This window comes from Denticeps clupeoides, chromosome 2 (genome assembly GCF_900700375.1).
Source record: "Denticeps clupeoides chromosome 2, fDenClu1.1, whole genome shotgun sequence".
Lineage (NCBI taxonomy): Eukaryota > Metazoa > Chordata > Actinopteri > Clupeiformes > Denticipitidae > Denticeps > Denticeps clupeoides.
In genome coordinates, this window is record NC_041708.1 from 33128316 (window position 1) to 33156245 (window position 27930).

General features: G+C 48.5%; 3 protein-coding genes across 3 annotated transcripts; all 3 read left to right on the forward strand.

Moving 5' to 3' along the window:
- Positions 1 to 13724: 13724 nt before the first annotated feature.
- Positions 13725 to 17389, forward strand: commd3 (COMM domain containing 3). Its single transcript, XM_028970096.1, has 8 exons — positions 13725 to 13888; positions 15717 to 15828; positions 15912 to 15975; positions 16062 to 16096; positions 16496 to 16556; positions 16635 to 16691; positions 16761 to 16823; positions 17198 to 17389. Exons 1-8 carry the CDS (start codon positions 13753 to 13755, stop codon positions 17255 to 17257), a joined length of 588 nt encoding a protein of 195 aa, XP_028825929.1. The 5' UTR covers positions 13725 to 13752; the 3' UTR covers positions 17258 to 17389.
- A 407-nt stretch (positions 17390 to 17796) lies between these two features.
- Positions 17797 to 22283, forward strand: bmi1a (bmi1 polycomb ring finger oncogene 1a). The gene is given in 11 exon segments (XM_028970095.1): positions 17797 to 18238; positions 19392 to 19535; positions 19633 to 19729; positions 19803 to 19858; positions 19955 to 20008; positions 20099 to 20204; positions 20301 to 20346; positions 20431 to 20529; positions 20602 to 20682; positions 21098 to 21255; positions 21257 to 22283. Coding segments are annotated over 10 exon segments (972 nt in total). The 5' UTR covers positions 17797 to 18238; positions 19392 to 19423; the 3' UTR covers positions 21420 to 22283.
- A 1102-nt stretch (positions 22284 to 23385) lies between these two features.
- Positions 23386 to 27709, forward strand: spag6 (sperm associated antigen 6). Its single transcript, XM_028969741.1, has 11 exons — positions 23386 to 23524; positions 23609 to 23704; positions 24016 to 24182; positions 24400 to 24583; positions 24747 to 24952; positions 25805 to 25978; positions 26300 to 26452; positions 26555 to 26746; positions 26841 to 26957; positions 27036 to 27181; positions 27534 to 27709. The coding sequence occupies exons 1-11, from the start codon at positions 23500 to 23502 to the stop codon at positions 27595 to 27597; spliced, it is 1524 nt and encodes a 507-aa protein (XP_028825574.1). The 5' UTR covers positions 23386 to 23499; the 3' UTR covers positions 27598 to 27709.
- Positions 27710 to 27930: the final 221 nt, after the last annotated feature.

Here is a 27930-nt window from a genome sequence, read left to right on the forward strand (position 1 = left end):
GGAGAGTCCCGGCACTGTCCCCCGGGACCTCGTTTTTTCCCCCTCGGCTCAGCTTACAGGTGAACCACACGTGCTGACTCCGTCGATCACAATCTGTGGACCACCCCCCCGCACTGAGATCAGTTGTAGTGTTAAAAAGAGTGCATTTTGGTCGCCGAAGGTATAACATCTATGAGGATGTTGCCCCAGAAGCTTATTATTGTCCCACAAGGGTAAAAGGATACAGATGCATGCTGGAGTGAAGTTCTGTTTCTATGGCAGCCATGTCCATTATCAGTTCACACCCCCTTCATCATGATTAGCTGCCGATCAACCAAACCTTACCAAACAATGACTTTTTATTTTTATTTTGAACAATTAAAAAAAAAAATATGTATATTGTGTTGTTTAATTATTTATTCTGTTTGTTGACTGTCCAGCTGGAACATTCCGTATTGTAGGTAAAATTATCCCGCAAAGCGAGAGCGATCTTTTGTGGAACTCCCCCGCCCCGAACTGAGAGCGGAGGGTAAACAACACCCCCCCCCCCTCCCCCACCCCTACCCCGGCCGAGCCGCCTGTGTCCTGTTTCATGTCCCTTCCTGCTCACTCATCTCTCTTTTCTCTCCATTCACCCAGCGGCCCCCTTCCTGCCCTTCCTCTCTGGCCTCTTCCTCTTCCCTTCACCCTGCTTGTTTTCCCATCATGCCCTGAGCACGCTCTCTTCGTCCCAGCCCTCATGTTTTTACCGTGAGATTCGAATTGGATTCTGGGCAGCCAATTAGTTCTCCAGTCGTATAAAGTGCATCCTGTCTGCTCCGCTGCGGCTGATGATGATGGTGGTGGTGATCATGACGATGGCGAAGATGTGGTTTGGGTCGAAAGTACCATTGCTGCTCTTACCTGCTCTCCTAAGAACATTTAGAACAGGCCCTGCCCTGCTGGGGTCTCTTACTCTCCCCCTCTCTTTCTCTCCGCTCCTCCTCCTCTACCTCCTTCTCTCCTCGCTTTTTTTCTGATGATTTCCAGCTGCCCAGCGAGCATGTAAAGCTCCGTTCTGTTACATCTGCTTCTGCTTTGGTAATTAATAGCTCACTTTCCTCCTCCAGTCAGCCTCTCAGTCGCGGACCCCCCCACCACCCCACCTTCCATTCTTTATCAGTCCTGTCACTCATTTCCAGGCTGTTTAAACACACCGTCCCCACCCCCCTCCTGGACTCAACACCTCCGCCTGCTGCATCCCCTCCTCTTCTGCATCTTATTCATTCCGATTCTGAGCACACAGGGCGCACTCAGGCCCCCACGGCCCCTCCTGCTTTCTGACTAAACTCACGTCCATCATCAGTCGTCTTCAGTCGGCCAGTCGGGGCCCTCGGGACCCCCAGCAGCAGAGAGCAGCCAGCAGCTGACTGAGGAGCACTCCTGTTCAGAACAGTACGGCCATGAGCATGGAACAACATTTTATTTCGCATCAGTTTCATTTTGTAATTACAATAAACAAACAAACAAATTAATAAAATTGTCATAAAAGGCAACACACCTGCTCTGGAGCAGAAGCAGCAGAAAGCACAAAATCCACCTCTTTAAACAGCTTAATTTAAAAGTGTTGTAGATAGTTGTTGTACATATTTAAAAAAAATGAAAAGTAAATGTAGTAATTTATACCATAGAAAGATACGTTTTATTTCTGCTGCATAATTGGACATTGTATTAAAGTCTAAGATACAATAAAGTGTATAAAGGACCAGAATTACATTTACGTCAAAATGACAAAAGGTGTACTTAGGAATATAAAATTCTCTAAATAATTTGTGCTAGATAAATAATTTTAGATGCAGTATTCATTAGAAGACACTAAACTGGAATCAATTGATTAAAAGCATTTTATTCCTATTCTGTTAAAAAAAAAAAAAAAAAAAAGTTAATAAATCCAAGACAAATTAACTGTAAAAAGGACGCATGCACACACACACACACACACACACACACACAGGTCATGTTCTCTGACCACCCCATCCCTGTCAGCCTGTATCAGTGGGGTGTGTCTGAGTCTCGCGGACCCTGGGTGGTCTGACTGTCTCCACTGTATCTCTCCACACTTCTGATTGCATTAGATTAACAGTGTTGTGTGTGGACCGGGGGGGGATTGTGGGGATTGGGCTTGGGGGGGGGCTGATATTTCTCTCCCACTGGTGTGGAGATGGACCCCCACAGGTTCCACTCCTGTTGGATAATGGTCCTGGTGCGGCTCGGCTGGTCTCGGACAGACAGACAGACGGGATTATTCCTCCGAGTGAAGGCCCTCCCCGCCGCCCTGGCACCGCATATTTCACCCCCTTCACCCCCCCACCCCGACCGTTACTCCTGTCTCTGAGAGCGGCACGTATGGAATCGGTTAGAAATCCAGAAAGCCACATCTGCTGATAGTAACATGTAGGCTGCAGCTTCACAAAAATAAGTACATAAATAAACAAAAACCTTCACCGTCCACAAAGCTGAAAAACCAGACAAACCCTAATTCAGGTATGTGTGTGTGTGTGTGTGTGTGTGTGTGTGTGTGTGTGTGTGTCACCGGGAGAGGTGAGCACTGTGGGCTTGTTCCAGCCTGTCGGATCCACGAAGAGTACGGAGGGGACAGAGGAAAGCGTCGGAGGTGGGTGACCTCCGTGTGTGTGTGTGTGGGGGGGGGCACAGTTATGCAAAAGCCCCTGTGTGACACTAATCCACCCTGTCACTCTGTCTCTGAGCTCCGGACACAGTGACATCTGCCTGCCACTCCGACACACACACACACACCGGTCATCTCGTCGTATATTTGGTGCTGATCAATAGCGGTGTTTTCTTTCACCCCCCCCCCCCAGCTCACATATATGCAGCACCACCCCACCCTCTCTTTCTCCCCTCTCAACAATAACCACCTCCCACCCTCCCTCGCTCCCTCCCTCCCTCGCTCCCTGAGTCTACAGTGGCAGAGAAAAGAAGAAGTGAAGCCCACTCCACGCCAACAAAGACGTCCACAAATGTGATCATAAATAACTATCGTACAATTAGCACAGAATTTATTACACATGCCCTAATATTGTACGAGATCTTTTTGGGGGAAACACGTATGTATTTTGTGTGTTGCAAATACATTTTGTTTAAATCATTACAAACTATTGTTTGCCAATGCTACTTCAAATAAACAACAATTGTATAATTTAAATCTAGAATTGTTTTAATTTTCGCAATTAAAATTTAATTCAAATTTATGTATGTGTAATTTTACATTTAAAATAAAAATATTCAGAATTGCTGAAAATTATATATAACTTCAGGACATTCAAATGCAGTGTGTAAACATTTACACAATTCTAGATGTTTAATTTTATGATCTTTATTAATTTATTAATTTATTAGTAAATTACATTTTTTCAATTTTTTGGAATAATACACACACACAGAGGGAGAGAGAGAGAGAGACATTACAATTAGATAAGGAAGCCAGTCTTTCATGGCAGAGACGAGCAGTAATAATTAATAATCAGAGGAATGATGGATGTGACAGGATATAGAGATGAAACTCGATCACTTGGATTCAGGTAAAAATAGACGTGCCATTTCTTCATTATCCCAGTCATTATAATAATGAATAAAACAGCCAGGAAGAGGAAAGAGATTTAATTCCCTGTGATGTCAGTGTGTAAGAGTTTGTGTGTGTGTGAGTGCACCCCCACGCCCCCCAACAGAGACCCCGCTTCTCTATACGTGGCTGCTGCGCGTGGGTCCGGTAACCCCCCCCCCCCCCCCCCCCCCCCCATTTCGGGTCACCTGAGCGCGTGCGGTCGGTGGATGACGCGTTGCTATGAGACGCGGTCACGGATGGAGGGGAAAATGTGCCGCACGTCGAGTGCGCATGCGCAGCTGATGTACACGGAGACGGAAATAAATATATATATTTAAATACACATTTTGTAACTAGACGTCGTTTTTTCACGAGTTAAAACGTAGACTTAGTCAAATTAAAAAATGTTGGTTAGAACCCTCGGTTTCATTTTAGCATTCAAAATATTCACACTTTTAATTATACATGATTTAATTCCACGCACAGGTTGCACCATGGTCGTTTGCCTCATACAGAGCACTAAAATTCATCAGTGATATTCTGCAAAAACTCAAAACAGGCTGAAGGCTGATACAAATTCATATTTGAAATACCTCCGCATGGTGCTTCTTTTTCAAGAGACTTGAGCCTTGTGTTTTACACGTGCGCAGTCTAATGTCAGATATTAAAATACTGCAATAAATAACCTGGCTTTGAGAACCGAAGTAATGGCCGTCTCTCCCAAGGCCGCAAATGCATGTGAAGAGGCACTCAGACGAGGCCCCACAAAGGCCCTGCATGCTTTTACCGCGCATTCACCGCCGGTGCCTTTCTTCCTCAGACCCATCATTAGCTTTATATTATTAAAGGCGAGCGGGGTTCGGGGTTCGGGGTCCGTCAGCGCTGGACGTGTAACTGGAAGGGGGGGGGGGGGGGGGGGGGGGGTGATCCAAATCCGATCGCCGTGTTTAAGTTTACGCGGCTGTCGGGCCTTTTCTCTGGAAACACAATCTCCGGATGCCAGGTGGGCCTTTTGTCGGCGTTAATCTACGTCCGGACTCTGAAAACGGACTCCTGCTTGCTTCTCTCTCTCTCTCCCTCTCTCTCTCTCTCTCTCTCTCTCTCTCCCGGAGGTTGGAGCAACGCGTGGCCCTCACCAGACCTTATCGGACCACCGAGGTCCCGTCATTCGACTCCCCGGGTCCTGCCGGCTCCCGGTTCCCCACGGACGCCCAACACCCACAATTAGCGGCGATCGCGGCGCTTTGTCCAGGCCGCATAATGGCCGCCGTCAGGCCCGGGAGGGGTGGGGGGGGGTGGGGGGTCCGGGGGCTTTTGGGGTGCGATTACATAAGAGGAAGAAGAGGAAGGAGGGATGGAGAAGGATAGCGGGTCGATTCGTTTATTTATTTATTTATTTATTTTTTAATTGCGCAATACAATTTTGTTTTTAATTGATGTCCGATTTCTAATGAAATAAAAAAAAAATAAAAATGAAAACTGTTCTGGTGGTGCTTGGTGGAGAAGGTCGGAGACGGGCTACAGGCTTCTTTGTTCTGGCCGGCCTGGCCTGGACGTACAGTGCGTCGGGCGCGCGCGGGCATATATCAACTTCAATCTCCTTTAATGAGAAATCCTGCCCTCTCTAATATGTGCAAATTAAGACGCCCCCCCCACCCCCACCCTCCTCCTGCTGTCCCCCAGGGGTGCGGAGCGGGGACGGACGGACGGACGCGTCTCCCCGCCGCTATACGGCCATTATTGCGGCTTTAACATTCTGGCCATGTTGATTGTAATTTCGAAATTAGGGCTAATGGGGGATGTTTAAAACCGAGGAGCCGCTCTGTTCCAGAAAACGGATTTTTCCCGGTAAGGAATTCATCTTCCCACGTTGGAGCCGCCATACCACGAGTCCTCTTCTTCTCGTTTCAATATACGATTTGAATTAAACAAATAAACTATTTCAGGAAAGGGAAAAAAACACATTATATATAATTGTTTTTTTTTTTCATTTAAATTAATTCACTATATAACACGTTCTTTAATTCCGCCATACTGGCACACACAAAAAAAATAAAGATTATTATTAGAACTCTTTTCCATTGCGGCCAGGGAATAAATGTTCCTCCCGTGTAACCGAGTGACCCCCTCGTCTGTGTCGTTCTCGCGGAGAAAGACGACGCGCCGGGGACGCACAACCAAATTGGAGCCATCAGCAGCCGCCGATGGAGTGAGGCTGCGTATCGTAAACAGTGTGTGCCGTTGCCATGGCGCCCATTTTCACTTCACAAGTGGGGAAAGGGAGAGCATGTTCAGCAGGGAGACCGTCCCCACGACTCCGTGGCGAGCCTACAATGCGCCGTGGCAGGGAAAACGGGAACTTTCATTATTAAAAAAAAAAATCTATACATTTGAAGAATATATGTTCAAAGGTTTTAACTTCATTTCAATTTATGTATTTTTTTGCTTTTAAAAATTCTACGCATACAGGTTTGTTTTCAAAAAAGCCACGAGGAATTAATTTTGTAAAAAGCAAAAAAAATTGCACAGAGGAAAATGGACATTAAATTAAAAAATCCTAAAGAAATGGAACGTCCCGGTCTGGCCCAAATAAAGACTTAATTCATGAGTATTATTAAGACCTGAACCTCAATATTCTCCAACCTACAAGCGATTCCACTTCAAATCATTGAACTTTTTGAGTTGGTCATTTTAAATAAAATATTGCATTTTATTTGGAGTGTTTTGAAGGCCACTGTTGCCATGATGAAATAGTTGTTTCCCTTAGTCACAGTTGGACTGTTTGACAGAGAAAAATAATTTTATAATGTGGTTTGTGAATGTTCTATTTTATGACGCAGGTGGAATTGCATCCAAGATGGGGTCCTTACAATTAATTGGAATTGTCCAATGACCCCCTGGTCATAGGAGCATTGTATATGTTCAGGTACAGGCAATTAGGGGAAAAATGCTAACTTCTCCTTCACATCACCATTAGGCCATTGCAGCTTCTGAGGAAAATTGATTTTTCTTGGCCCACCTCCTCCTCCTCCTCCCAAATTCCATTTAAAACCATTCCCCTTCCTGCTCCGCTTCTGCATAAAAGCCTGCAGAACCTATAAGGTCTTCAGTGGGACCCGGAGCTGGAGTCGTGTGAAGCTCTCGCCCGGCGCTGTGTCCTGGATCAATGTGGCATTGATTTTCCTATCAATGGACATTACCATGGATCAGGCATCTGGCCGGACGGCTCTGGCATACACGTGCCGCCTGTTGCCGGGGGACAAAGAGATTTCGTCGCCCCTCAACCTCTGACACGCCGAGACAGATGCACAGACAAAGAGACATGGCAGCAGCCGTGGACGGCGGAGAGGTGCCGGGGGAACGCCGGTGGACGGACTGGTGGGAGAAGTAGCCGGAAATGGCACACAACTGTGCGATGGAGGATCCGGGGCCATTAGGACCTCAGTTTCAAACTGTTGGTTACAGAATACTGATGGACGCTTTCCTACCGATACTAACAGCACTGCCATTAACAATAATATTAATATTCTAAATATTATTTGTAGCTTTTGCACAGACAGAGCAGGCCTCACACCTGAAGCCGATGGACAGCAGGGCGGGGCGCAGGGCACGCTGGACCCGGCACCTCTGGCCGCCCTCATCTGTCATGTTCTCCGCGTGGCTCGTAGACAAATGAGCGTCGTGCACCAGGTCTCTTTCATTTTATTTTTATTGGCAAATTGGTCATTGTGAATCTTTGTCGCGATTTCAACCACGTACACAAGGACACAATGGGACGAGATGAGATAAACCTTTTATTAGCCCCACAAGTGGGAAATTGCAATGCAACACGAGACCCACACAAGTGCTGCCACGACGACAGGGACTGAAAAACAGACTACAAATTACAGCACTGCGGACGGGACCACACACAGTACAGGAATAGAAAAAACACAAACATGAACGAAGCAATAATTAGTTACTACGGTGTGTTAAATAGGAAGTACGATAAAAACACACATCTACACAACCGCTCCAAGCCCCAAGGAAAGGGCCAATATTAAAGCAAGAAGTTCGTAATAAATCCAACCACCCAAAAGAGGGCCGTGCTAATCCTGCAGCTTTTCTTCTGTTTTCCATTTGACCGAGGAGGCCCGGAATGGCTGGAAACAGGTTTATATCATCGTTTGTCAGTCTCATGAATAATTTTTAACGACATCTCCTATGCTTATTACTGCTACACACGCAGTGCAGGGTGACAGTGGTGCACAAACACAAAAATAGCATGGCATTAAAGTGAAGAGGAACTGTTGGTTTATGCGTTTACTTTTTCATGTTGGCTCGTCTATGTTGGATAATTGTCCAAAAAAAAAAAAAAAAAATTGCCTGATTTTGGGGAATATTTCAAAGAACTTGGGGTATCTTGATAAGCACAGGACCAAGGCAGCGCTGAAAGAAATGGTTTAAACAGGAGTGATAGAGAGAACAAAGAAACGTCTCTTGGAGCTCACATATGAACACACACACACACACACACACACACACACACACACAGACACACACACACTCCATGTGTAGCACAGAGCAGCTTGGAGCCTCAGTGAGAGGAGTGTAAGAGCCCTCCTCTCTTCTTCGGCCTGATGGAGGAATATTTTGGTGTGTGTGTGTGTGTGTGTTGTCTGGACGCTCAGCTGGTCACACAAAGGGAAAAGCAGAGCCTCGCCGTCCATCATTAATCCTCCCCGCTCTGCGAATCATGCTGGATCTCAGGGCAGCTCGGCCACAAAACTGCTGACCCTGGCCATTTCTGGTGAATAAATAAAGCAAGATTTTCCTAAAATAATAAAGAACAAGACGCATACAGTTTACATTTACAGCATTTAGCAGATGCCCTTATCCAGAGCGACTTACAGTCAGTAGTTACAGGGACAGTCCCCCTGGAGACACTCAGGGATAAGTGTCTTGCTCAGGGACACAATGGTAGTAAGTGGGGTTTGAACCCGGGTCTTCTGGTTCATAGGCTAGTGTGTCACCCACTAGGCTACTACACCCCACACTTAAGGCTCGTTTGGATTTGAACTGCTGGACCAAGAGCAAGATTTCCAGCCAGGAACCAGAAAGAGAGGATGAAGGGGGACGTGGTGGACCTCCGCCGGGACCCCCACAAACGCCACACGCGGTCACGTGGCCATGGGGGTTCCTGTCACGTGACTGGCTGAAACAGTCACACAGGGACTAAACTAAATTCATTCAATTGATCCAAAACACACCGGAAGAGAGTACAAGTTTTAATGAACAGGAATTCAATAGGAACTGAAATAGAAATAATAATAATAATAAAAAAAAAAAACTAAATTCATGTATTGTGGTGAAGCTATGGGTGTTTATTTTTCTCACACACACACTGTGCATTGTGTCCTGGAAATTTCCTAAATGCAACCGACCTGGATTATTTCGCATTTCACATGATCTGCCCTGTGATAAAACTGATATTATTCAAAATGTTGCCTCGGTTACTAAAAGTATTAAAATACAGATTTTTGTTGGTTTATTTTAATGGGCATGTATATCACGGGCTGTTATTTTTTGTTCTTTTTTTTGCTCGTTTTGTCGCACTCGTTCGAAGCAGAATTGAAAAAAAAAATGTGCTCCCATTCCGCGTCTCCGTAGGCCGCTCCGAGCCCCGGGCTCGCGTGAGGCGCCTCCGCCGGGCCCGGGGCTCCCCGGTCCGGGCAGAGTCGGACTCGCGGCCGCGGCGGAGGCAAAAAGTGCGCGACCGACCGCTGATTTATTCCGCAGCGAAGGGGCGACGCGCGCTTTTTAACGCGATTCCTTCTCATTTCACGCTCTTTTCGCGCCGCTCCGGCCAAAACGAGACGGCGCGACTTCAGCGCGACTCTCCTGCTTTTCCCACCGGCAGCGTCCGCATCGAGAGGGAAAAGCGCGGAGCGGCTCCTCCAACATCCTCGCCTCGACCAAGATGTTAATTATACTCATAATAATAATAATAATGATAATAATGGTGATAATAACAATGTGTGGTTGTATTCCTATACACTTAAATAAAAAACACATTTATAACCGATATACTAAATTAATGCAAACAATGAAAATAAAACGTGATACACCATAAAAACCTTTGGATATTTTTTAAATGCAAATGTATATTGCAGAAATATTATGCCCAAAATTCTAGACAACAAAATCCTTTATTTATTGAGTTTTCTGTTTGATTATCATTTTGCGGAAAAAAAAAAGAAGAAAAAAAAAAAAGAAAATCTGAACGTTAAGCTGAAGGCTGTAGGCTGGTCTCGTAAAAATGAAATATATTTGCTATGATTTGAACGATGAGGTGCACAGTAAAATGGTTGAGCGGGACTCGCGCAGAGCGACGCGTGTTTCCAGGATATCATGGTGTAAATAGCGCGTAAACCCGAAAACGGTGGCGGGGAATTTATATTAAAAAAAAAAAAAACGCGACACACGCCCCCCGCCCCCCTTTCTTTGTTCCCCTCTGTTGATTCCCAAACCCGCCGTGACCCCCCGAAAACGGGTAAAACCCGCTCCACTCCCACCGCACCACTGCCATCAAGCGGCAGCCGCGCGGCCCTGCGCGGGCGTGCGAGCGTGCGTGCGTGCGTGCGTGCGTCCGGCGCAAGGCTCCTTCAGGTTTCCGCGCGAAATCTCGCAGTCGCTCTCCGGTGTATTTCAACTAACGTGGCACGTCTGGTTAATTAACATCATCGTTTCAAACGTGTACGTGTACGTGTGTACGTGTGCGTGTGTGTCAGCGATAGAGATGCTACGCAGGACAAAACACTGATCATTGTGGTACGTCTACTACTTCTACTACTGCTAATATTACTATTGTTACTGCAGTCACCATAAAACCCCTCCAGATGGTCCAAAATGTCGAAACACACCCATGTCACGCCTCTCCTCACCTCTCTCCACATTGAGTTTAAATCCTTGATGCTGCTTACAGGGCTGTAAATGGAAGTGCACCCTCCTATATCAATACACTACTAGCCAGATACACTCCTGCACGCCCTCTCAGATCTGCAAACGAAATGAGACTGAAAATTCCCTCTTCACGGGGTCTCCGATCCCAATCGACTCTGTTCTCTTTTGTTGTCCCTGGCTGGTGGAACAACTTGTCCTGCTCCATTCGACTAGAGACTACCACCACCTTTAAGAAGCATTTGAAAACCCTCTTATTCAAAAAGCATTTCAGACGAATCTAACACTTACTGCACAAAAAATAAAATAAATTCGTCTAGCACTCAACAATTCCCTAGCATGTTCTATTCCTGACAATTTAGACCTGATCAGGGCTCTTAGTTATATAACTCAAAATCTATAGAAACCGAATGAGAATTGCTGGTGTCTTCCTCTTGTAAGTCGCTTTGGATAAAGTAAAGTAAAGTAAAGTAAAGTAAAGTAAATTTACTATGCTAGCAATGTTTCTACTGCTGCTACTAATACAACTGCTGCTTCTTCTTATATAACTACTATTACAGCCGCTACTAGTTCTACTGCAAATACTAAATCTGACTGATAATATTCTGAGTGTAGATTTTATGATTTTATATCTGTGTACGTCGCGGAGCTACACTTTACAGGAAGACGCCCATAGGGGGCAGAGCTGCCCCGCGTCCCACGTGTCCCCCCTTCTCCCGTCTCCACGTCAGTCTGGGTTGTGAGTGAACGTCGGTGTATTCATCAGCTGCCACATGATAATGGATGAGCAGGATGGGCGGGGTTCGGTCCGGCCCCCCTTCTCCAGGACGGGGCGACGGAGGCGACTCCTCCCGACCCGCAGCAGAGGAGCCCGGCTCGTTCGAAAAGGATGAGTAACCGCTGAGTAAACGGGGAGTCCCCGTGGGGACGAGCAAGGGTGGACTTCTGACTCTGCTCCTGACGGGAATTCATCTATGGTTCATTATGATAACTCGTATAACGACAACACACACACACACACACACACACACACACACACACACATATATATATGTATAGAGAGAGAGATTTTTAATGAAACGCAAAGAGCAGAGCCCTTCTACATCCACGGTCTCTGTCCGCCACACGAGGAAATCGTTTTTTAAATGTTGGGTAAACGTTCGTTCCCCTTTCACAGACCAAGCACTCCGCCAACGACGATTAAAAAAAACAAACAACAAAAAAACGTATATATATACACACACGCACACACACACACACACACACACACACACACACACACATATATATATATATATATATATATATATATACGTATGAGGGTGCATGTGCACACAGACCCCTGGTTTTCACCCCCTGGACTGGTCTACTGCGCCTCCTTGCACCATGTAGGGGCTTTTCTGGACAGACACTGGGGCAAAAATACTCCTCAAGGTGCCCTGTTAATTCTGCACAGGCCGAAAACACCAGTTCGGACCTAAAAGCGTTTTCTGGCAGAACTGGGCGATCCTTCACCCAGCCGTGGTGCTTCACAACACCGCTTGTTCTCCTTCGAGGTGGAGGACAGGAATGTTGGCTTCCATTTGGACCGTGTTTGTGCGTGTTTACTGTACGTTTTCATTTGTGAATTTGACAGGTCACGTTTGGAGTTCACCGCGCTGATTTAAGCAATTTCCTTCGGGATTTTAATAGAGTTTTCCGATTCTGATTCTGAAATGTGTTGCGCGCAGGCGCAGAGGGGGCTGCTTTCCGGACTTTTATCACTTATAAATTAATAGAATTTACTCAAATAATCTATTCTCTCCTTATAATTTTAATTTATTTCTTTAATTAATTAATTAATTAATTAACTATTTTACAATAAAAAAAAAACTGAAAATATTGAGTGAACTAATTAGACATTTTCCAATTGGAGGAACCTGCATAATTTGCTCTGTTTTACATAGTTCATTAAAAAAAAATTGCATTTAAATGCCCAAATGATTAATAATTCAGGGCTTTGGAAAGCCACCTGAATAAGGGAAGAGTGCCTCTCGAAGAACAAGCCGTCTGTGAATATAATGCGACGAACACGACCGCACGACGTGACGTAGCTGTGCATATGCGCGTTACGACGGGTGCGGGGACCGTTATGTCGGCAGGAGCCGGTTGAACGGCGTAAACGTCGGAGCGCGGCGTCACATCCATTTTGTCGAAAGAGAAACTCATCCCCCCCGTCCCGAGCGCAGCCCAAGATGGCCGCTATATAACGTCCCCCAGCGACCTGCTCCCAGTGTCCCTCACGCCACCTGTGGATGTGTGGGTGGGTGTCACCTGGTGGGTGTCACTCCCTCCATCTCTCCCTTTAGAGGCGATGCCGTCATCACCACCACACCGCAAACCGCTCAGTCATACAAGCTAATCGAGGGGCGAGGACCAGCATTACAAGGACACGGACCTGTAATCGGGTTCGAATCCGAGCAAGTGACCGTCCCCTTTCGTGGCTGCCCAGTGCTCACCAAGGGTGATGGTTAAAAGCAGAGGACACGTCTCACTGGGTGCACCTTCACAATGACCGTCACGTCAATTTAAATCTCCGTACATCAATGTAAATATATACTGACAGGTACTGCATCTGGCGTGTTGAAGAAGGAAAGTGAGTGTTACAAAGGGACATCGAGCTCACGTGTCACGTGTCAATTCGCTCGCTTTAATTTCGCGACAAAACCAGAGACGATCATCATAGCTGACATAGCAAATGTGACGCTAGACGTACAGGTGTAGTATCACGGGTCCGCGTGTTCACGGTTTTATTAGATGGTAACCTGCCGTGGGTCTCCCACGGACGTCGCCGGGGACAGATGCGGTCCCGTGCCACAGATCCAGTGGCTGTCACGGTGGGGACACTTATTCTACGCCCGTGGGACATTTAGGCCATCTAGAGACACCGACCAACAAGCAAGGCCACGTCATGGCCCAATATAACGCCAAATGTACAACTTTTACTGTAAAATCCCTCCGTGGAAATGTAAATGACTGGCCGATGCTGATGACCCCCAGGTGACCCCGCAATCCACCTGCTTCCGGAACTGAGCCCGTGTTTTTTTTTTACTTATTCTTTTAATGACTATTTTACGTGTCTTCGGCATCTGGAACGGACAGGAGGGATCTCCGGATCGTCTGGATCTACCGGGATCCCCTCCCCCGCACGCGTCACGTCAGCTGACCGCGTCACGTGACCGCCGCGCAAGATGGAGTTGTCGGAGTCCGTGCAGAAGGGTCTGCGGCGTCTCGCCGACCCGGCGGCGTTCGACGCGGCGCGCTTCGCGGCGCTCGTCGAGGCGGCGTTCGCGGGCGTGACGCGCCCGGGCTCGGAGGCGCTCCTGGGTAAGCGCGTCGCCGCCCCGCCGCCTTTGTCTCGACCCACTTCCGGTTTCGCTCGCTCGCTCGCTCGGCCCGTGTAGCGTAGCCGCGGAGTACGGCTGGAGTAGAGGCGCGTGCGGCAGCGGGAGGCGCGTGACAGCTGCGCGTCAAGTCGCGCGTCAAGTCGCGCCGCGTCCCGCTCCGTGGGTCGAGCGTCACGCCGGGAGTGTTGAGTAAACGCGTAGCGTAGCGCTCGTAGTGACTGTGGGTTTACACGAAGGGTTCAGTTCATACACACACACAATACTCCCGAATAGACTTCCACACTCCAACTCTACTCTATTTCTCTTTAACACACACACACACACACACACAATACTCCCGAATAGACTTCCACACTCCAACTCTACTCTATTTCTCTTTAACACACACACACACAATACTCCCGAATAGACTTCCACACTCCAACTCTACTCTATTTCTCTTTAACACACACACACACACACACACACACACACACAATACTCCCGAATAGACGTCCACACTCCAACTCTACTCTATTTCTCTTTAACACACACACACACACACACACACACACACAGTCTACCTTCTCATTCAATGTGTTTTCTTTATTTTCATGACCATTTACAGGTAGATTTTCACTGAAGGCATCAAAACTATGAATGAACATGTGGTTCACATGCATAGTAGCCTAGTGGTAAGACACTGGCATATGAACCAGAAGACCCAGGTTCAAATCCCACTTACTACCATAGTGTCCCTGAGCAAGACACTTAACCCTGAGTGTCTCCAGGGGGGGACTGTCCCTGTAACTGCTGATTGTAAGTTGCTCTGGATAAGGGCGTCTGATAAATGCTGTAAATGTAAATTTGGCCTCCACATTCACCGGACCTGGTGGTTTCTCCCAATCGAGGTGGTTTCTCTTTCACACACAAACGGTCTCCCTTAATCTCACGCCTACACACAATGTTTATGTTATAAAATCTTACTCCAGCAGGCATGTTACTCCCGCAGTTTTCTCTGTGTGCCTCTACTCTGGTCATATAAATTTATATCATATTAATATATTTGTTTAAACACACACACACACACATATATATATATATATATATGTGTGTGTGTGTGTGTGTGTGTGTGTGTACTCTCTCTTATACACAACTTTCACTTCTCCATCTTTCTTTTTAAAAAGGTCTCTCTCTCTCTCTCTCACACACACATATACAATTTTAATGGTCTTTGGCCAGCGAGCTCTTATTACTCTGTTTTCTTTCACTTTTTAAAAAGAACTCTGTTGAAAATGGTGCTCTCCTGCTTTACATCGCCACTTCTTGCTTTACTCATGCATTTATCTACTATTACTAGTGAATAGTATTTTGCATTCATTATAAGGGTCCAATCTCATTTTATTTTAATTGTATTATTTATATTTGTTGGCCTGCCTTTTGCTGGTACGTCTTTGCGTTGTTTTTTTTTTTTTCAGTGCTTAAAAAATAAAGTTTGCCGTAACTCTCGTCCCTCTCTGTCTCTCACGCACACGGAGCAATTTCTCTCCCTCCATCGCTCAAGGATTTTTGTTCCTCCAAAAAAAAAAAAAAAAAAAAAAAAAAAAAAAAAAAAATATCCTTTTCGTTTCAAAATGTCTCTGACACGCTCCCAGCCTACTTGTTCTCTCTCTGCATGTAGATCTGGATCAAGTTCTCTTTCTGCCTGCCTGAAACCCTGAATTCTACATCTGTATTCAAAGTCCTCTCTCACACGCAAGCACTCGCACACACACACAAGTTTTGTTCAGAGCGAGAAGGTGTGAGGACGGCTCCGTTATCCATTGCAGACCATCCGGAGCTGAAGCACGCGGACCAGGCCTTGGTGAAGCTCTGCCACGCCGCCGCCGCCACCGTCATTTTGGAGGCCGCTAAGCAGAATGCAGACAGATCCACCATCAGGTGACGTTCTCCCGCTGGGATCATCTCAAGGCAACTGTTGTCCTCGTGCAATGGACAATAAAAATAAATGTTTGTGGTTTCAGCTCGTGTCTGGAAGAGTTCAAGTTTGATGCCGGGAGGACGGATCTGTTCTGTGACTCATACCAGGTCATCTGATCCAAAAAAAACGGGACTTGTTGTTGTTTCGAACCTGCCCCGTTCATGTGAACTGATGTCTCTGCCTGTCCTTACAGAAGCATAAAAAGGCCGTGGAGAATCTGCTGGCCGGGTGAGTGTTATTCCAGGTCGATGTAAACAGCTGCTTTTCCAATCCTCACCGTCTTGTGTGGAAAAGAACATCTGCTGCGCATCAAATGCAATTCATCTTCGTTCTACTTGCTTAATCGAGCAATTGCACTTAGGACAGTGCATAATCAGCACATCGTAAAAACACATTTTTAAAACCCATTTTATTCGAAATAAGAAGGCCATTTAACAAATGCAGTTGTGCTTTAAAATGCTCACACAAGCTGTGCACAAATCAAATGAATATCCCGTTGAAACAGTTCTGCAGTCTTCGTGTTTCTGCATTTTTATTCATTTCTTTTTGACTTGTTCGGCCGCTCAATGCCGCAGATGTAATCGTTTGTGGTTGGGAAGCTTCTCATCAGTTTAGTCATGTTTTCAGTATCGGCGGAAGCCCCCCACACATAACGGATGTTTCCTGGCGTTTGGAGTATTGCATTAAGGTACTTCAACATTTTTTTTTTTTTTTTAAATAAAAGCAGAATAAAAACAACACCACCAACTTTATTTTCTCCCTGCAGAATGGATATGTGCACAAAGTGAACCAGCCGTCCTATTTAATCTCCTTCAACGTACAGGTTCGTGGGCCAAATGCCCCCCGGGACGAGTCGGAAGTCGGTAATAAACTGTAATTATTATTCTTGCAGAGCGGCGTCAGTGGGGGGTCCCCGTCAGAGGTCAATTTTAACTGTACCACCGAACAACTTCAGGTGATGGTTTTTTCTTCTTCTTCTTGTCTGCATTCATCTTTTTTTTTTTTTTTGCTGTACCTGGATAATATGCAGCATTGTATGGTTATTGTTTTTTTTGGGTATTACTTTATTTTCAGGTGTTTTCTTTTACTTTTTTTTTTTTTTTAAAGTGCTTTTCTTTATTTAGCAGAAGCGTTCTGTTCAGGAAGTTCTTGTATTCCCCCACACTGAAACATGTGATGCAGAAACAGTAGAAACTGCCTGAACAGTAGGCAAAGAGCAGATTACCGAGTGTTTTTTTTTTTTTTTTTATTAAAATTTCGTAAGTTGTCTTGTGGGTTTTACACGCCACGTATTTCACTCCCACGTGATCTGTGTCACATTTCCTGCAGGATTTGGTGGGGAAGATGAAAGATGCGGCGAAGTCGCTAGAGAAAGCGGCGCAGTCGTGAGCCTCGTCAGGCCCATTCGAGCCCGAGCCGAGCCGAACCGAGCCGACGGCGCACGATCGTGTTGTTATCTTCATTTATTCTGCTGTAACGTCACGTGCGATTTTTGTACATTAAACTCGTGTTTTTTTTTTCCCACGGCCCGTGTGTTGTTCTTTTACTTGGAGTGTGGTGGCGTTTTTATATTTCACATATGAATAAAAACGCTGACTGTCCACGTGTCTGGAGCGCTGCGCATCCGCCGCTAAATGTTTTCATGAAAAACGAGGTCGAATTCAAATTAGTGGAAGAGCGCAGCAGAATCTCGCGTGTCGCGTCCACGGACGATGTAAATATTTTTCTGCGCATATTTAACCACCACCACCACGGCCCGTCAGTCACACCCACAGCCGACATGCAAACATCGAGTTGAAACATTCACAGTCGCACGGCGTGTGGAGGAAGGGGCGAGTACGTGGAAAAGCCGGGTGCGTGTAAACGGATGGGGAAGGGGTTGCGGAGTGAAAGCGCGGAGCGGCGCTACACCGACACATATTCCCGCGCCGCCCTTAAGGCACGAGGCCACGTGACGCGCGGGGCGGTCGAACCACAAGCCATTTTGGGGGACGGTGTCAGTTTCCAGCGAGCCGTCCCCGCAGCGCTACTCGAACCCGCGCGCGCTCGCCCGCACGCACGCACGCACGCGCGCACGCCCGCCCAGGGAAACTCGCGAGTGGAGCGCGCGCGAACGCCGCCGGGGACGAAGCGCGCCGACACCGGACCACCTTCCTCCTCCTCCTCCTCCTCCTCGGAGCCGCGGAACAGGGCGCCGATCCTCTCCACCTCCCCCCCCGCCGCGGGAGCGACGCGCTCGGCTGGCGCGGCTGACAGCGTCTGCAGCCTGTTTCAAGATGGCGGCTCGGCTCGCGTTCATCTGCCGCCGCCGCTGCAGCCGCCGCTGCTGATCCGCCGCGAACTTTCATTGTCTGCGCCTTCGCCTGACCGGTACGTACCACCCGTCCCTCCGGTTCCGATCGGTTCGTTCTGACTCGGCGCGCTGGATGTGCGATTAACGCGCGGGGCTCCGTCTCGCCGCCGCCGCCGCAGCAACAACAACAACAACAACGAAAGATAAAAAAAAAAAAAAAAAAATCTCCCTCCTCACGACGCGCGGACTTTATTTTTTTTATTTTTTATTTTACCCGCGATAAATCCACCGCCGACGCGGCGCGGCGCGACGTCGCCCCGCGTTTATCCGCCGCGTCGGCGGCGCCTTCGTGCGCGAGTCGAACCCGCGCGTTTGTCGCCGCGCTTCTCGGGGTCCCCCGGACGCGAACCCCGCAACGCAGCGCCCTGCTTTTATAGGAACGGGACCTCGGGGGTCCTCCGGGCGGCCGGCCGCGCTCGTCCCGGCCGCGGACCGTTACGCGGCGCTTTTAGTAACTTAAGTTCGCGGCCGGTGCGCGACGGACGGACGACGTGTTACGTGTTGGCGGTTAAACAAAAAACACAATAAATGAAACCCTCCCGCGTGTTTTTTTTTTCTTTCTTTTTTGCGTTTTTACGCGGGAGCCCGAGTTCGTTTTAAAAAAAACAAAAAAACAAATTCACGCATCACGACTCGATTTTCAAACCTTCCGACCTTCATCTGGCCGCAAAATAAAACCCACGGCTGACGGGACGTCGGGATTTTTTTTCTTCTTCTTCTGGAGGAGGAGGTTCTGCCGTGTTGACCACGCCGTGGGACCTTCTCGGATGTTCATGCCGGTTCGGGCGACGGGTCCACGTGTCCCGATCGTCGACAATCCAGACGCTGGACTTCGTCTGGATTTAAATGATGACATTTTTCTTCTGTCGAAGTGGTTTTATTATTATTCATAAGTCGACCTTGAGCGGTATCTGCCCCGTTCCTCCTGCTCGCAGTACCGACCCGGTTGAAGACCACGTGGTGGTGTATATAAAAATATATATAAAATCCATAATCATGTGCTTTCTAAATGAAGTGGTTAATGCGTCACTAGAACGTGTTATGGTGTCAAATCTTTAACCATCTCAGGAATAAGATTGCTGGATGGGGGGGGCGTGTTAAACTGCTGAGACCATGTTCCACTTTTCCTTTTTTTTCTTCTCCTTCTCCTTCTTCTTCTTCTTCTGTCAGGACTCTGTAAATCTGCCCCTCCCGAGAGCGCCATGCATCGCACCACAAGGATCAAGCTCACCGAGCTGAACCCGCACCTGATGTGTGTGCTGTGTGGGGGATACTTCATCGATGCCACCACCATCATCGAGTGTCTGCATTCCTGTGAGCAGCTGGGCTTCTTTTATTTATGTTTTTTCATTATTTTATTTTATTTTTTTGCGGGTGCCGCTTTATTAACAGTCGCGTTGCCGTGTTTTAGTCTGCAAAATGTGCATCGTTCGGTACCTGGAGACCAGCAAGTACTGTCCGATCTGCGACGTCCAGGTCCACAAGACGAAGCCGCTCCTCAACATCCGGTAAGTTCCCCTTCCACGCTCCTCGCCGCGCGCGGAGCCCGAGTGTTTAAAACCTGCTCTGGGTTTGTTGCAGGTCCGACAAGACCCTCCAAGACATTGTGTACAAGCTGGTACCCGGCCTGTTCAAAAGTAAGACTGACTCGGTGAACGTGACGCGTGTGTGTGCGTGTGTGTGTGTGTGTGTGTGTGTGTGAGGGATTAAACCCGGCGTCCTCCACCTTGCAGATGAAATGAAGCGCAGGAGGGACTTTTACGCCGAACACCCCTCCGTGGAGGACGGTAAGGTGCCGCTCCGGCTCGCCCGTCTAGACCGCCCTCTGCCATGTCCGTGTCCCCTGTAACCTGACAGTGTCCCCTGTGACCTGACAGCGGCGAACGCATCCAACGAGGACCGCGGCGAGGTGGCCGACGAAGACAAAAGGATCATCACAGACGACGAGATAATCAGCCTCTCCATCGAGTTCTTCGACCAGAGGTGAGCGCACGTCACCCCTCCGTACATTTAAAAAAAAAAAAAAAATAATAAATTCTATTTTTCAATCGGAGTCACGTCCCCGTCTTGGTGTTTTAGGTCCAAACCGCAGGACGGTGGAGAGGAAAAGCAGGCGAACGAAGAGGTAAAAATGGTTCCAAGAGCACCGCGCTCCACCTGAGACGTCCGAGAGGTGACTGACTGACCGACTTTTTACTTTCTTCTCCAGGCCAATAACAAGCGATATCTGCAGTGTCCTGCCGCCATGACCGTCATGCACCTGAGGAAATTTCTCAGGAGCAAGATGGACATCCCGTGCACCTTTCAGGTGAGCGAGTTAAACGCGGCCTCGAGCGCGAGTGCGAGGAGAGCTCCGTAAACGTTCCCGTGTGGTGCGCAGGTTGAGGTCATGTATGAAGACGAGCCGCTGAAGGACTACTACACGTTAATGGACATCGCCTACATCTACACATGGAGGAGGGTGAGGAGTTGCTTGATTGTTTCTTAATGCCTGCCGCTTAAAATGTACGTTTTTATTTTTTATTAGGGGCAGTGGTGACCTAGCGGTTAAGGAAGCGGCCCCGTAATCAGAAGGTTGCCGGTTCGAATCCCGATCTGCCAAGGTGCCACTGAGCAAAGCACCGTCCCCCCACACTGCTCCCCGGGCGCCTGTCATGGCTGCCCACTGCTCACTCAGGGTGATGGGTTAAATGCAGAGGACAAATGTCACTGTGTGCACCGTGTGCCGTGCTGCTGTGTATCACATGTGACAGTCTGTGCTGTATAAGCTGGACTGTGCAGTGGTCAATAAAATATTTTCCATGCTAGAGAAGTAGGGGATGTGGTGGGAGGGTCAGCGTCCGGAGGTTCTCTAACGGAACCGTGTCGCCTTGCAGAACGGACCGCTGCCCCTGAAGTACCGCGTTCGTCCCGCCTGCAAGAAGCTGAAGCTCGGCCACGTGCCGGAGGAGGGCAACAGCTCCAACCGCTCCGAGAGCGACTCCGCCAGCGACAAGGCCAGCAGCCCGGCCGCTGCGGCGACCACCTCCTCCTCCCCCCCCCCCGCCGCCGCCGCCGCCCACCGCCCCGGCCACCCACTTCCCCCACCCCTCCGGCGCCCTCAACGGCTCCACCGCGGCCTGCCCGCCGCGACACTTCACCTTCGCCAGCAAGCCGCGGAAGGGCTCGCTCAACGGCTCCTCCACGTCCTCGGGCTGATCTCGCCGGGCCGCCGTAGTTCGTCCTAGATGACTCTTCTTACCGCCGTCATTTAAATGAATATGTAAACCGTGTCATGTTATCGTAGTGGAAGTGAACCGTTGCTCCTGGAGACGTGGACTCTGTAGGCCTGGACTAAAGGCCCTTTAAATAAACGACGATCTTCTTCCTTCGGCCGCCCTTGGTAGGCGTCGCCCGCAGCGGATCAGCCGGTCCAGACGTCCGCTCAATCCGCGTGGCGAGGACTTTTACGCCAGATGCACGGTCGCGTGCATCTCCAGAGGCGGGGTCAAATAAACGACTGAATATAACCTTTGTATATTATTATTATTGTTCTTATTCTTTTTTTTTTTTTTTTTTACTCTTTCCTTTCCCAGAGAGAAATCAGAATGTTTCTCATTGCTTGTACTTTCAGTGTGTATCACGGTGTACATTTATTCTATATATATATAGAATAAAAGCATGTATAATGTTCCAGACTGAATACAACTTTAGTAGAGGAGTAGTGCTGGAGTTTAGTACGAGCAACTTAAATCTTCAATAACTCAAATAAAGGCTCTTATCCCAGAGGGGTGAATATATGCTGGAAAATGTGACCTGTTCGTTGTTGGGGGATCTGAAGGGGCTATGAGAGTTTTTATTATAATTATTATTACACCCCCGCGTGTGTGTACAGCTGTCCGAAAACTTATGTTATAGAAAAAAAAAAAAAAACCCACGAAATTGCCCCGTTTTGATGTCTCAGTGTTCCACATCTCCGTTGTTGCCAGTCGGTTTCACGAACGACTGCTGTATTGTGAGTGTTACACGGTATAAAATATCTAATTAATAATAAAGAAAGATCTTTTTCCACTTTGATGAAAATTCGCTCTCATTTCCTTTGTTTTATTAATATTACTGATGCACATTCCTTTAAGAAAAAATAAAAACGTTGCATGTTTTATTAAATGAACTCGTGGCATTCCTGCCATATAATTAATAAATCAGATGAAAGGGGTCACGTCGCACGGCACGACAGGCGTCGTGTGAATTTTGCACTTTATGTCACCGCAGTTGAGTAAATGGCGGGTTAGCCACGCGTGTTCGTGGTTTCTCAACGGTTCTTTGTCGAAATTACAAGTTTTTTTTTTTTAATATGAAAATAGTTGAGGCCGAAGCAGTGATGTTTTTTTTTTTTTTTCATGAATCCCGTTTATTTAAAAAAAAAAAAAAAAGTAATTGAGGTTAATGGCCTCACTTTGCGGCACGACCACAGCAAATTTGGGAGGTTTCATTAAAAGTTAAAAAAAAAAAAAAAAAAAAAAACGTCACGCCACGGTGGATTTTATCCGCAGGCCGGTCGGTATATTCGGACGAAGTGTGTCCGATTATTACCGCGACGTCAGCGGGGGGTAAAAACACTTTTATACGAAGTTCGTGTACGAAGCCCGTATAAAATATGACATCGTACAGAAATGACCCTGCCGGCACAGGGCGCCTTCTTCTTCTTCTTAAAAAAAATGACAAGGTCGTCAAAATAAAAAAAATAAATAAAAAATGAGAAATAAAATGCAAAATTGTGAGGGGTTCATTAACCACGCGGCTCCGGCTGAAGGAAATGAGGGGAGCGGCGAACGACAGTCGGGGGACCGCGGCCCGACGTCGACTCCGTAAAACACCGATTCATGTAAAAAAAAAAAAAAAAAAAAAAAGACAAAAGAAAAGTGACAAAAAGACAGAAAAGCGGCGTTGATGAGCCGAAAGCGGGAAAACCGGGAGGAAGAAGATATCGGGGGAAAAAAACAGACGACGTGACGTGTCGCCACTCGAGGCGACACACGGGCGAGTAAACAGCAGAAAACGTCCAGAAAACAACGACGACGACGACATGCGACGTCACGCAAAGTTAAAGAAAGACGCGCGCGGCGCGCGAGCGAGCGAGGGAGGGAGGGGATCCACTTCCGGTCTGTTGCCCGGGCAACCGCGGAACACCAACACCGAGCCCCGGGCGCCGAGCAGGAGACGCCGCGCCGCGCCGCTCCGCAACGCACCGCACCGCACCGCACCGCACCGCACCGTCCTTCTCCCCGCGTTCCCGAACATGACGCAGCGCCAGGTCCTGCAAGGTGGGGCCGCGGCGCGTTCACCCCGACGTGGTCGTTAACGTAGAAGTTCGCTTGATCGGTCGTGTTGCTGGTGTTGCCCCGCAGCGTTCGAGCAGTACCAGAGATCCAGGACCCAGTTCGTCCAGACGGTCGCCGAGCTGGCGACCAGGCCCCAGAACATCGAGACCCTGCAGCATGCTGGTAATCCCCGCTTCCGGGCCACCTTTACCGCCCGAACCTGCAATTCTGTAATTATGTCGCGGTCACGCAATGATTAAAAAATTCACCATTATGCATGAATTAAAATACAAACCTATTTTTCGAGCATTTCTCACTTTATTGCAAGTGAATTATGCAACATAATGTGACATCCTGATCATAAGTGAATCGATGCATAATGACAGATTTTTACCTGTCTGCATATTTATATGTTTTTAAAGCAATATGCCATTGTTTGGCTTGTCCCTTGGTCCTGGTTTCTCCCCAAAACGAACTTTGTTTCTTTGACTTAGGTGTCGTGTCCCTTCTGAGGCCTCTTCTGCTGGACGGGGTCCCTACCATCCAGCAGACAGCAGCCTTAGCACTCGGAAGGCTTGCCAACCACAGCGATGACCTGGCTGAGGCTGTGGTGAAGGGAGGAATTCTTCCTCAGCTCGTGTACTCCTTGGCTGAACAGAATGTAATTGCCTTCCTAAACCTTACGTGTGCACGTTCGCCTTCACGCATTCCTTTATTTCTCTCTTCCCTGGATTACGTTGTTCCGAGAACTTCGTGTATGGTGAAACGTCGTGGACGCCTGGCTATCTTAATCTGTCCGCCTGCCTTGTTTTTTCTCTTTCCCGCTGTTGGCTGACGGCTGAGCGCAACACAAAACCTTTGTCTGCTTTTAACTTCAGCGCTTTTACAAGAAGGCAGCAGCTTTTGTGTTGCGGGCCGTGGCCAAGCATTCTCCAGAGCTGGCCCAGGCTGTGGTGGACTGTGGAGCGTTGGATGCTCTGGTCCTCTGCCTGGAGGAATTTGACCCTGGGGTCAAAGAGGCTGCCGCTTGGGCACTGGGCTACATTGCTCGACACAATGCAGGTAGACACAATACGCCCTCCTTCGATCCATTGTTTTTGTGGGAATTGGGGCTCTTCCGTATATATTTAATTAAAAAAAGACATCTTAAATGCCTTTACTGTAAAATGCGCTGTATTACCATGCGCTCAGAGCCATTTGTGATCTTTTTTTTTTGCGGATCCAGAGCTGTCCCTGTCAGTCGTGGAGGCGGGGGCCGTGCCCCTGTTGGTTCTCTGCGTCCAAGAGCCAGAGATCGCCGTGAGGAGGATTGCCGCTTCGTCCCTCAGTGACATTTCCAAGCACTCCCCAGAGCTGGCCCAGACCGTGGTGGACACCGGTGCCATAGCCTACCTGGCACAGATGATTCTCAACCCGGACGCCAAGCTTAAGGTCTGGGGGGGTTTCTCTCTCTCTCCATCTCCGTTAAAACCCGCGTCGTTCACGCTATGTATGCCATATTCACCTGGATGCTTGCAGATCGGATCTTTTTTGCTCAATTGACCATCGACTGCTCGTGACATTTTGTAGTTTGGCCTGACTGGTCCCTTCATTGGTTCTCTTTTCCATAACAGCCATAACAGCCACTCCAGCCTTTCCTCCCATTTATCGCCAAATCACGTTTTGGTAGCACAGACGAACCGTCGAACACCCTTGTTTCATAATATCAAGAGTTAAAGTTAAAGTGAAGGGATTGTCACACGTGATACACAGCAGCACAGCACACGGTGCACACAGTGAAATGTGTCCTCTGCATTTAACCCATCACCCTGAGTGAGCAGTGGGCAGCCATGACAGGCGCCCGGGGAGCAGTGTGTGGGGACGGTGCTTTGCTCAGTGGCACCTCAGTGGCACCTTGGCGGATCGGGATTCGAACCGGCAACCTTCTGATTATGGGGCCGCTTCCTTAACCGCTAGGCCACCACTGCCCCCAGAGACGTGAATCTTTATTCTGAAAAAATGTCAAATATCTTCTGAATTAAAAAAAAAAAAAAATAGCGTTTAGAGACAGTTCTGCTGTGGATAGAATCTGGATTGGAACAAGCGACCCTTCAGCCTCACTTCCATTGTCCCACCAGAGGCCTTGATTGTGCAAGACGTTGTCAAGAGATGTCAGAGTTACGTAAATCTTCATACTGAGAAATGGGATTTTGTCCGTGCCCTGCAATAATATTGCCACGCACTGTATGATATTGGTGCGCCGCGTTTCGACGTGGATCATGTTGCTACCGCTGTGCCACACAGAGGCAAGTGTTCTCGGCGCTCAGCCAAATCTCCAAGCACTCCGTGGATCTGGCAGAGATGGTGGTGGAGGCCGAGGTCTTCCCTGCCGCGCTGGCTTGCCTCAAGGACCCCGACGAGTACGTGAGGAAGAACGTCGCCACCCTGATGCGCGAAATCGCCAAGCACACCCCCGAGGTACCCGCTACGCGCGCCGCGCTGTTTGTGTAGCGACCGCGAACGTAACCGAGAACCGGAATGAAACACATTCCATGACCTACTTTGTCCCTGAACTGTAAGTGAGTCCAGAGGAAATGCGTCTGTTATTTATCACCAAAGAAAGAGAGAGAGAGAGAGAGAGAGAGAGGGGAGGGGGGGGGGGGACAATAACCACATGCTATTCACAGTTATGCAGCGTGTTTGGCTTAGTCCACTTCTGTTTTTTGTCTCCCCGGGCCGTCGCAGTCGTCCTTGTCTGCCTGTGGTTCATGCTTGTGGTCCCGTGTGTTTCTTGGTCAGCTGTCCCAGATGGTGGTGAATTGTGGCGGGGTGGCGGCTGTCATTGATTACCTCGGGGACTCCAGGGCCAACGTGCGCCTCCCCGGCATCATGATGCTCGGCTATGTGGCCGCACACCGTGAAAACCTCGCCATGGCTGTCATCGTGTCCAGGGTGAGGGACCTGTCCCCCTTCGGGCAACCTTGTCGTAATTTCAAATCAAATCATTTCTGTTTCCTGTCTCGTGGTACCTGTGGGTGGCCCTAACCCCGTCAGGGCGTTTCCCAGCTGGCCATCTGCCTGGTGGAAGAGCCCGAGGATCACATCAAGGCTGCAACCGTGTGGGCGTTTGGGCAGATCGGTCGGCACACGCCGGAGCACGCCCGCGCGGTGGCCTCCGCCAACGTCCTCCCTAAGCTGCTAGACCTCTACATGGACCCCGGCAGCTCGGAAGACCTGCAGGCGAAGGTGAGCATCCGTGGAATTTCCCCGCGTCTCGGCGGCCTCCGCGTTTCCGGTGGGTAAGAGCGCTCCGTGTCGATTTTTCCGCACCCCGACGCAGTCAAAGAGGGCGCTGAAGGGCATCCTGCAAAAGTGCACCCACCTGCCAGCGCTGGAGCCCCTGCTGTGCGACGCCCCCAGCAACATCCTCAAGCACGTGGCCTGTCAGTTCAGCAAGGTGGCCGAACGTCCACATTTGTCGCCGTGCTCGTCTGCCGAGCGTTCGGCCTAAACGCCTGTCCCCCCGCCTCTGCAGATTCTACCTCATGACAGCCAGGCCCGCCGTCTGTTCGTCACCAGCGGGGGACTGAAAAAGGTCCAGGAGATCGAAGCCGAGGCCGGCTCGGCTCTCCAGGAACACATCAACTCGATAAACAACTGTTTCCCAGCGGAGATTGTCAGGTTTGTCTGCTGCGTTTGCTTATTTGAATGAATAGCAGTGGCGAGTTTGTTCGGACAAAATTGTAGGCAAATGAAATCAATTACGGTACATTTTACTTGGTAAAGGGTCGAAGACAACGTCTGTCCTCTGAGCTGCCGATGCAGTATTGTTTGCAGATATTAAACATTAGAAATGAGAAATGAGAGCTGGTGAGTAGCTGGGCAGGAAGGAGGAGGTTTTTTTTTTTTTTTTTTTTTTTTGTGGGTGCTGGCTTCATTAACAATCGTGTTTTAGTCTGTAAGTCATTTAGTCTTTAGTCATTGACAGGTTTTTTTTTTTTTTACAGAGGAATTTTGTCCCTTCTCGTTACAGATACTACTCGCCAGGCTACTCCGAGACACTGCTGGAAAAAGTGGAAAAATATCAGCCAGCGTGAAAAACCGAGGAAAAAAACGTGGGGCAGAAAACAAACGACGAATTTAATCACGTGTCCCTCGCTCCGCGTTTCAAAATGAAATAAAAAAATAAATAAAAAACTTTTGCGCATGTCCGCCGAGTGTGTCTCCTTCTACAATTTGCGCGCGTCTAAATGACGTTTGAACGTCGCGATTTTCGTTCGAGTCGCGATGCCGCGACGGCGCGGCGCTCCGCGGTGTTGCTCCCCAGCGCCCCCTGCCGTCCGACCGGCGACAACGTTGTCGCGCGACCGTGGCCCGCTTTCCGACCCTCTTGTGTCTGGGATCGAACGACCGATTCCAACAGATTCAAC

What these genes read in the sequence shown, in the direction of transcription:
- commd3 (XM_028970096.1), top strand. Translation starts at nt 13,753, where the DNA reads ATGGAGTTGTCGGAGTCCGTGCAGAAGGGTCTGCGGCGTCTCGCCGAC. An exon ending in TAATCTCCTTCAACGTACAG is followed by an intron (nt 16,692 to 16,760) that starts GTTCGTGGGCCA and finishes TTATTCTTGCAG; the next exon opens with AGCGGCGTCAGTGGGGGGTC. An exon ending in GTACCACCGAACAACTTCAG is followed by an intron (nt 16,824 to 17,197) that starts GTGATGGTTTTT and finishes CATTTCCTGCAG; the next exon opens with GATTTGGTGGGGAAGATGAA.
- spag6 (XM_028969741.1), top strand. Translation starts at nt 23,500, where the DNA reads ATGACGCAGCGCCAGGTCCTGCAAG. An exon ending in GCAGCGCCAGGTCCTGCAAG is followed by an intron (nt 23,525 to 23,608) that starts GTGGGGCCGCGG and finishes GTTGCCCCGCAG; the next exon opens with CGTTCGAGCAGTACCAGAGA. An exon ending in CGGAAGACCTGCAGGCGAAG is followed by an intron (nt 26,747 to 26,840) that starts GTGAGCATCCGT and finishes ACCCCGACGCAG; the next exon opens with TCAAAGAGGGCGCTGAAGGG.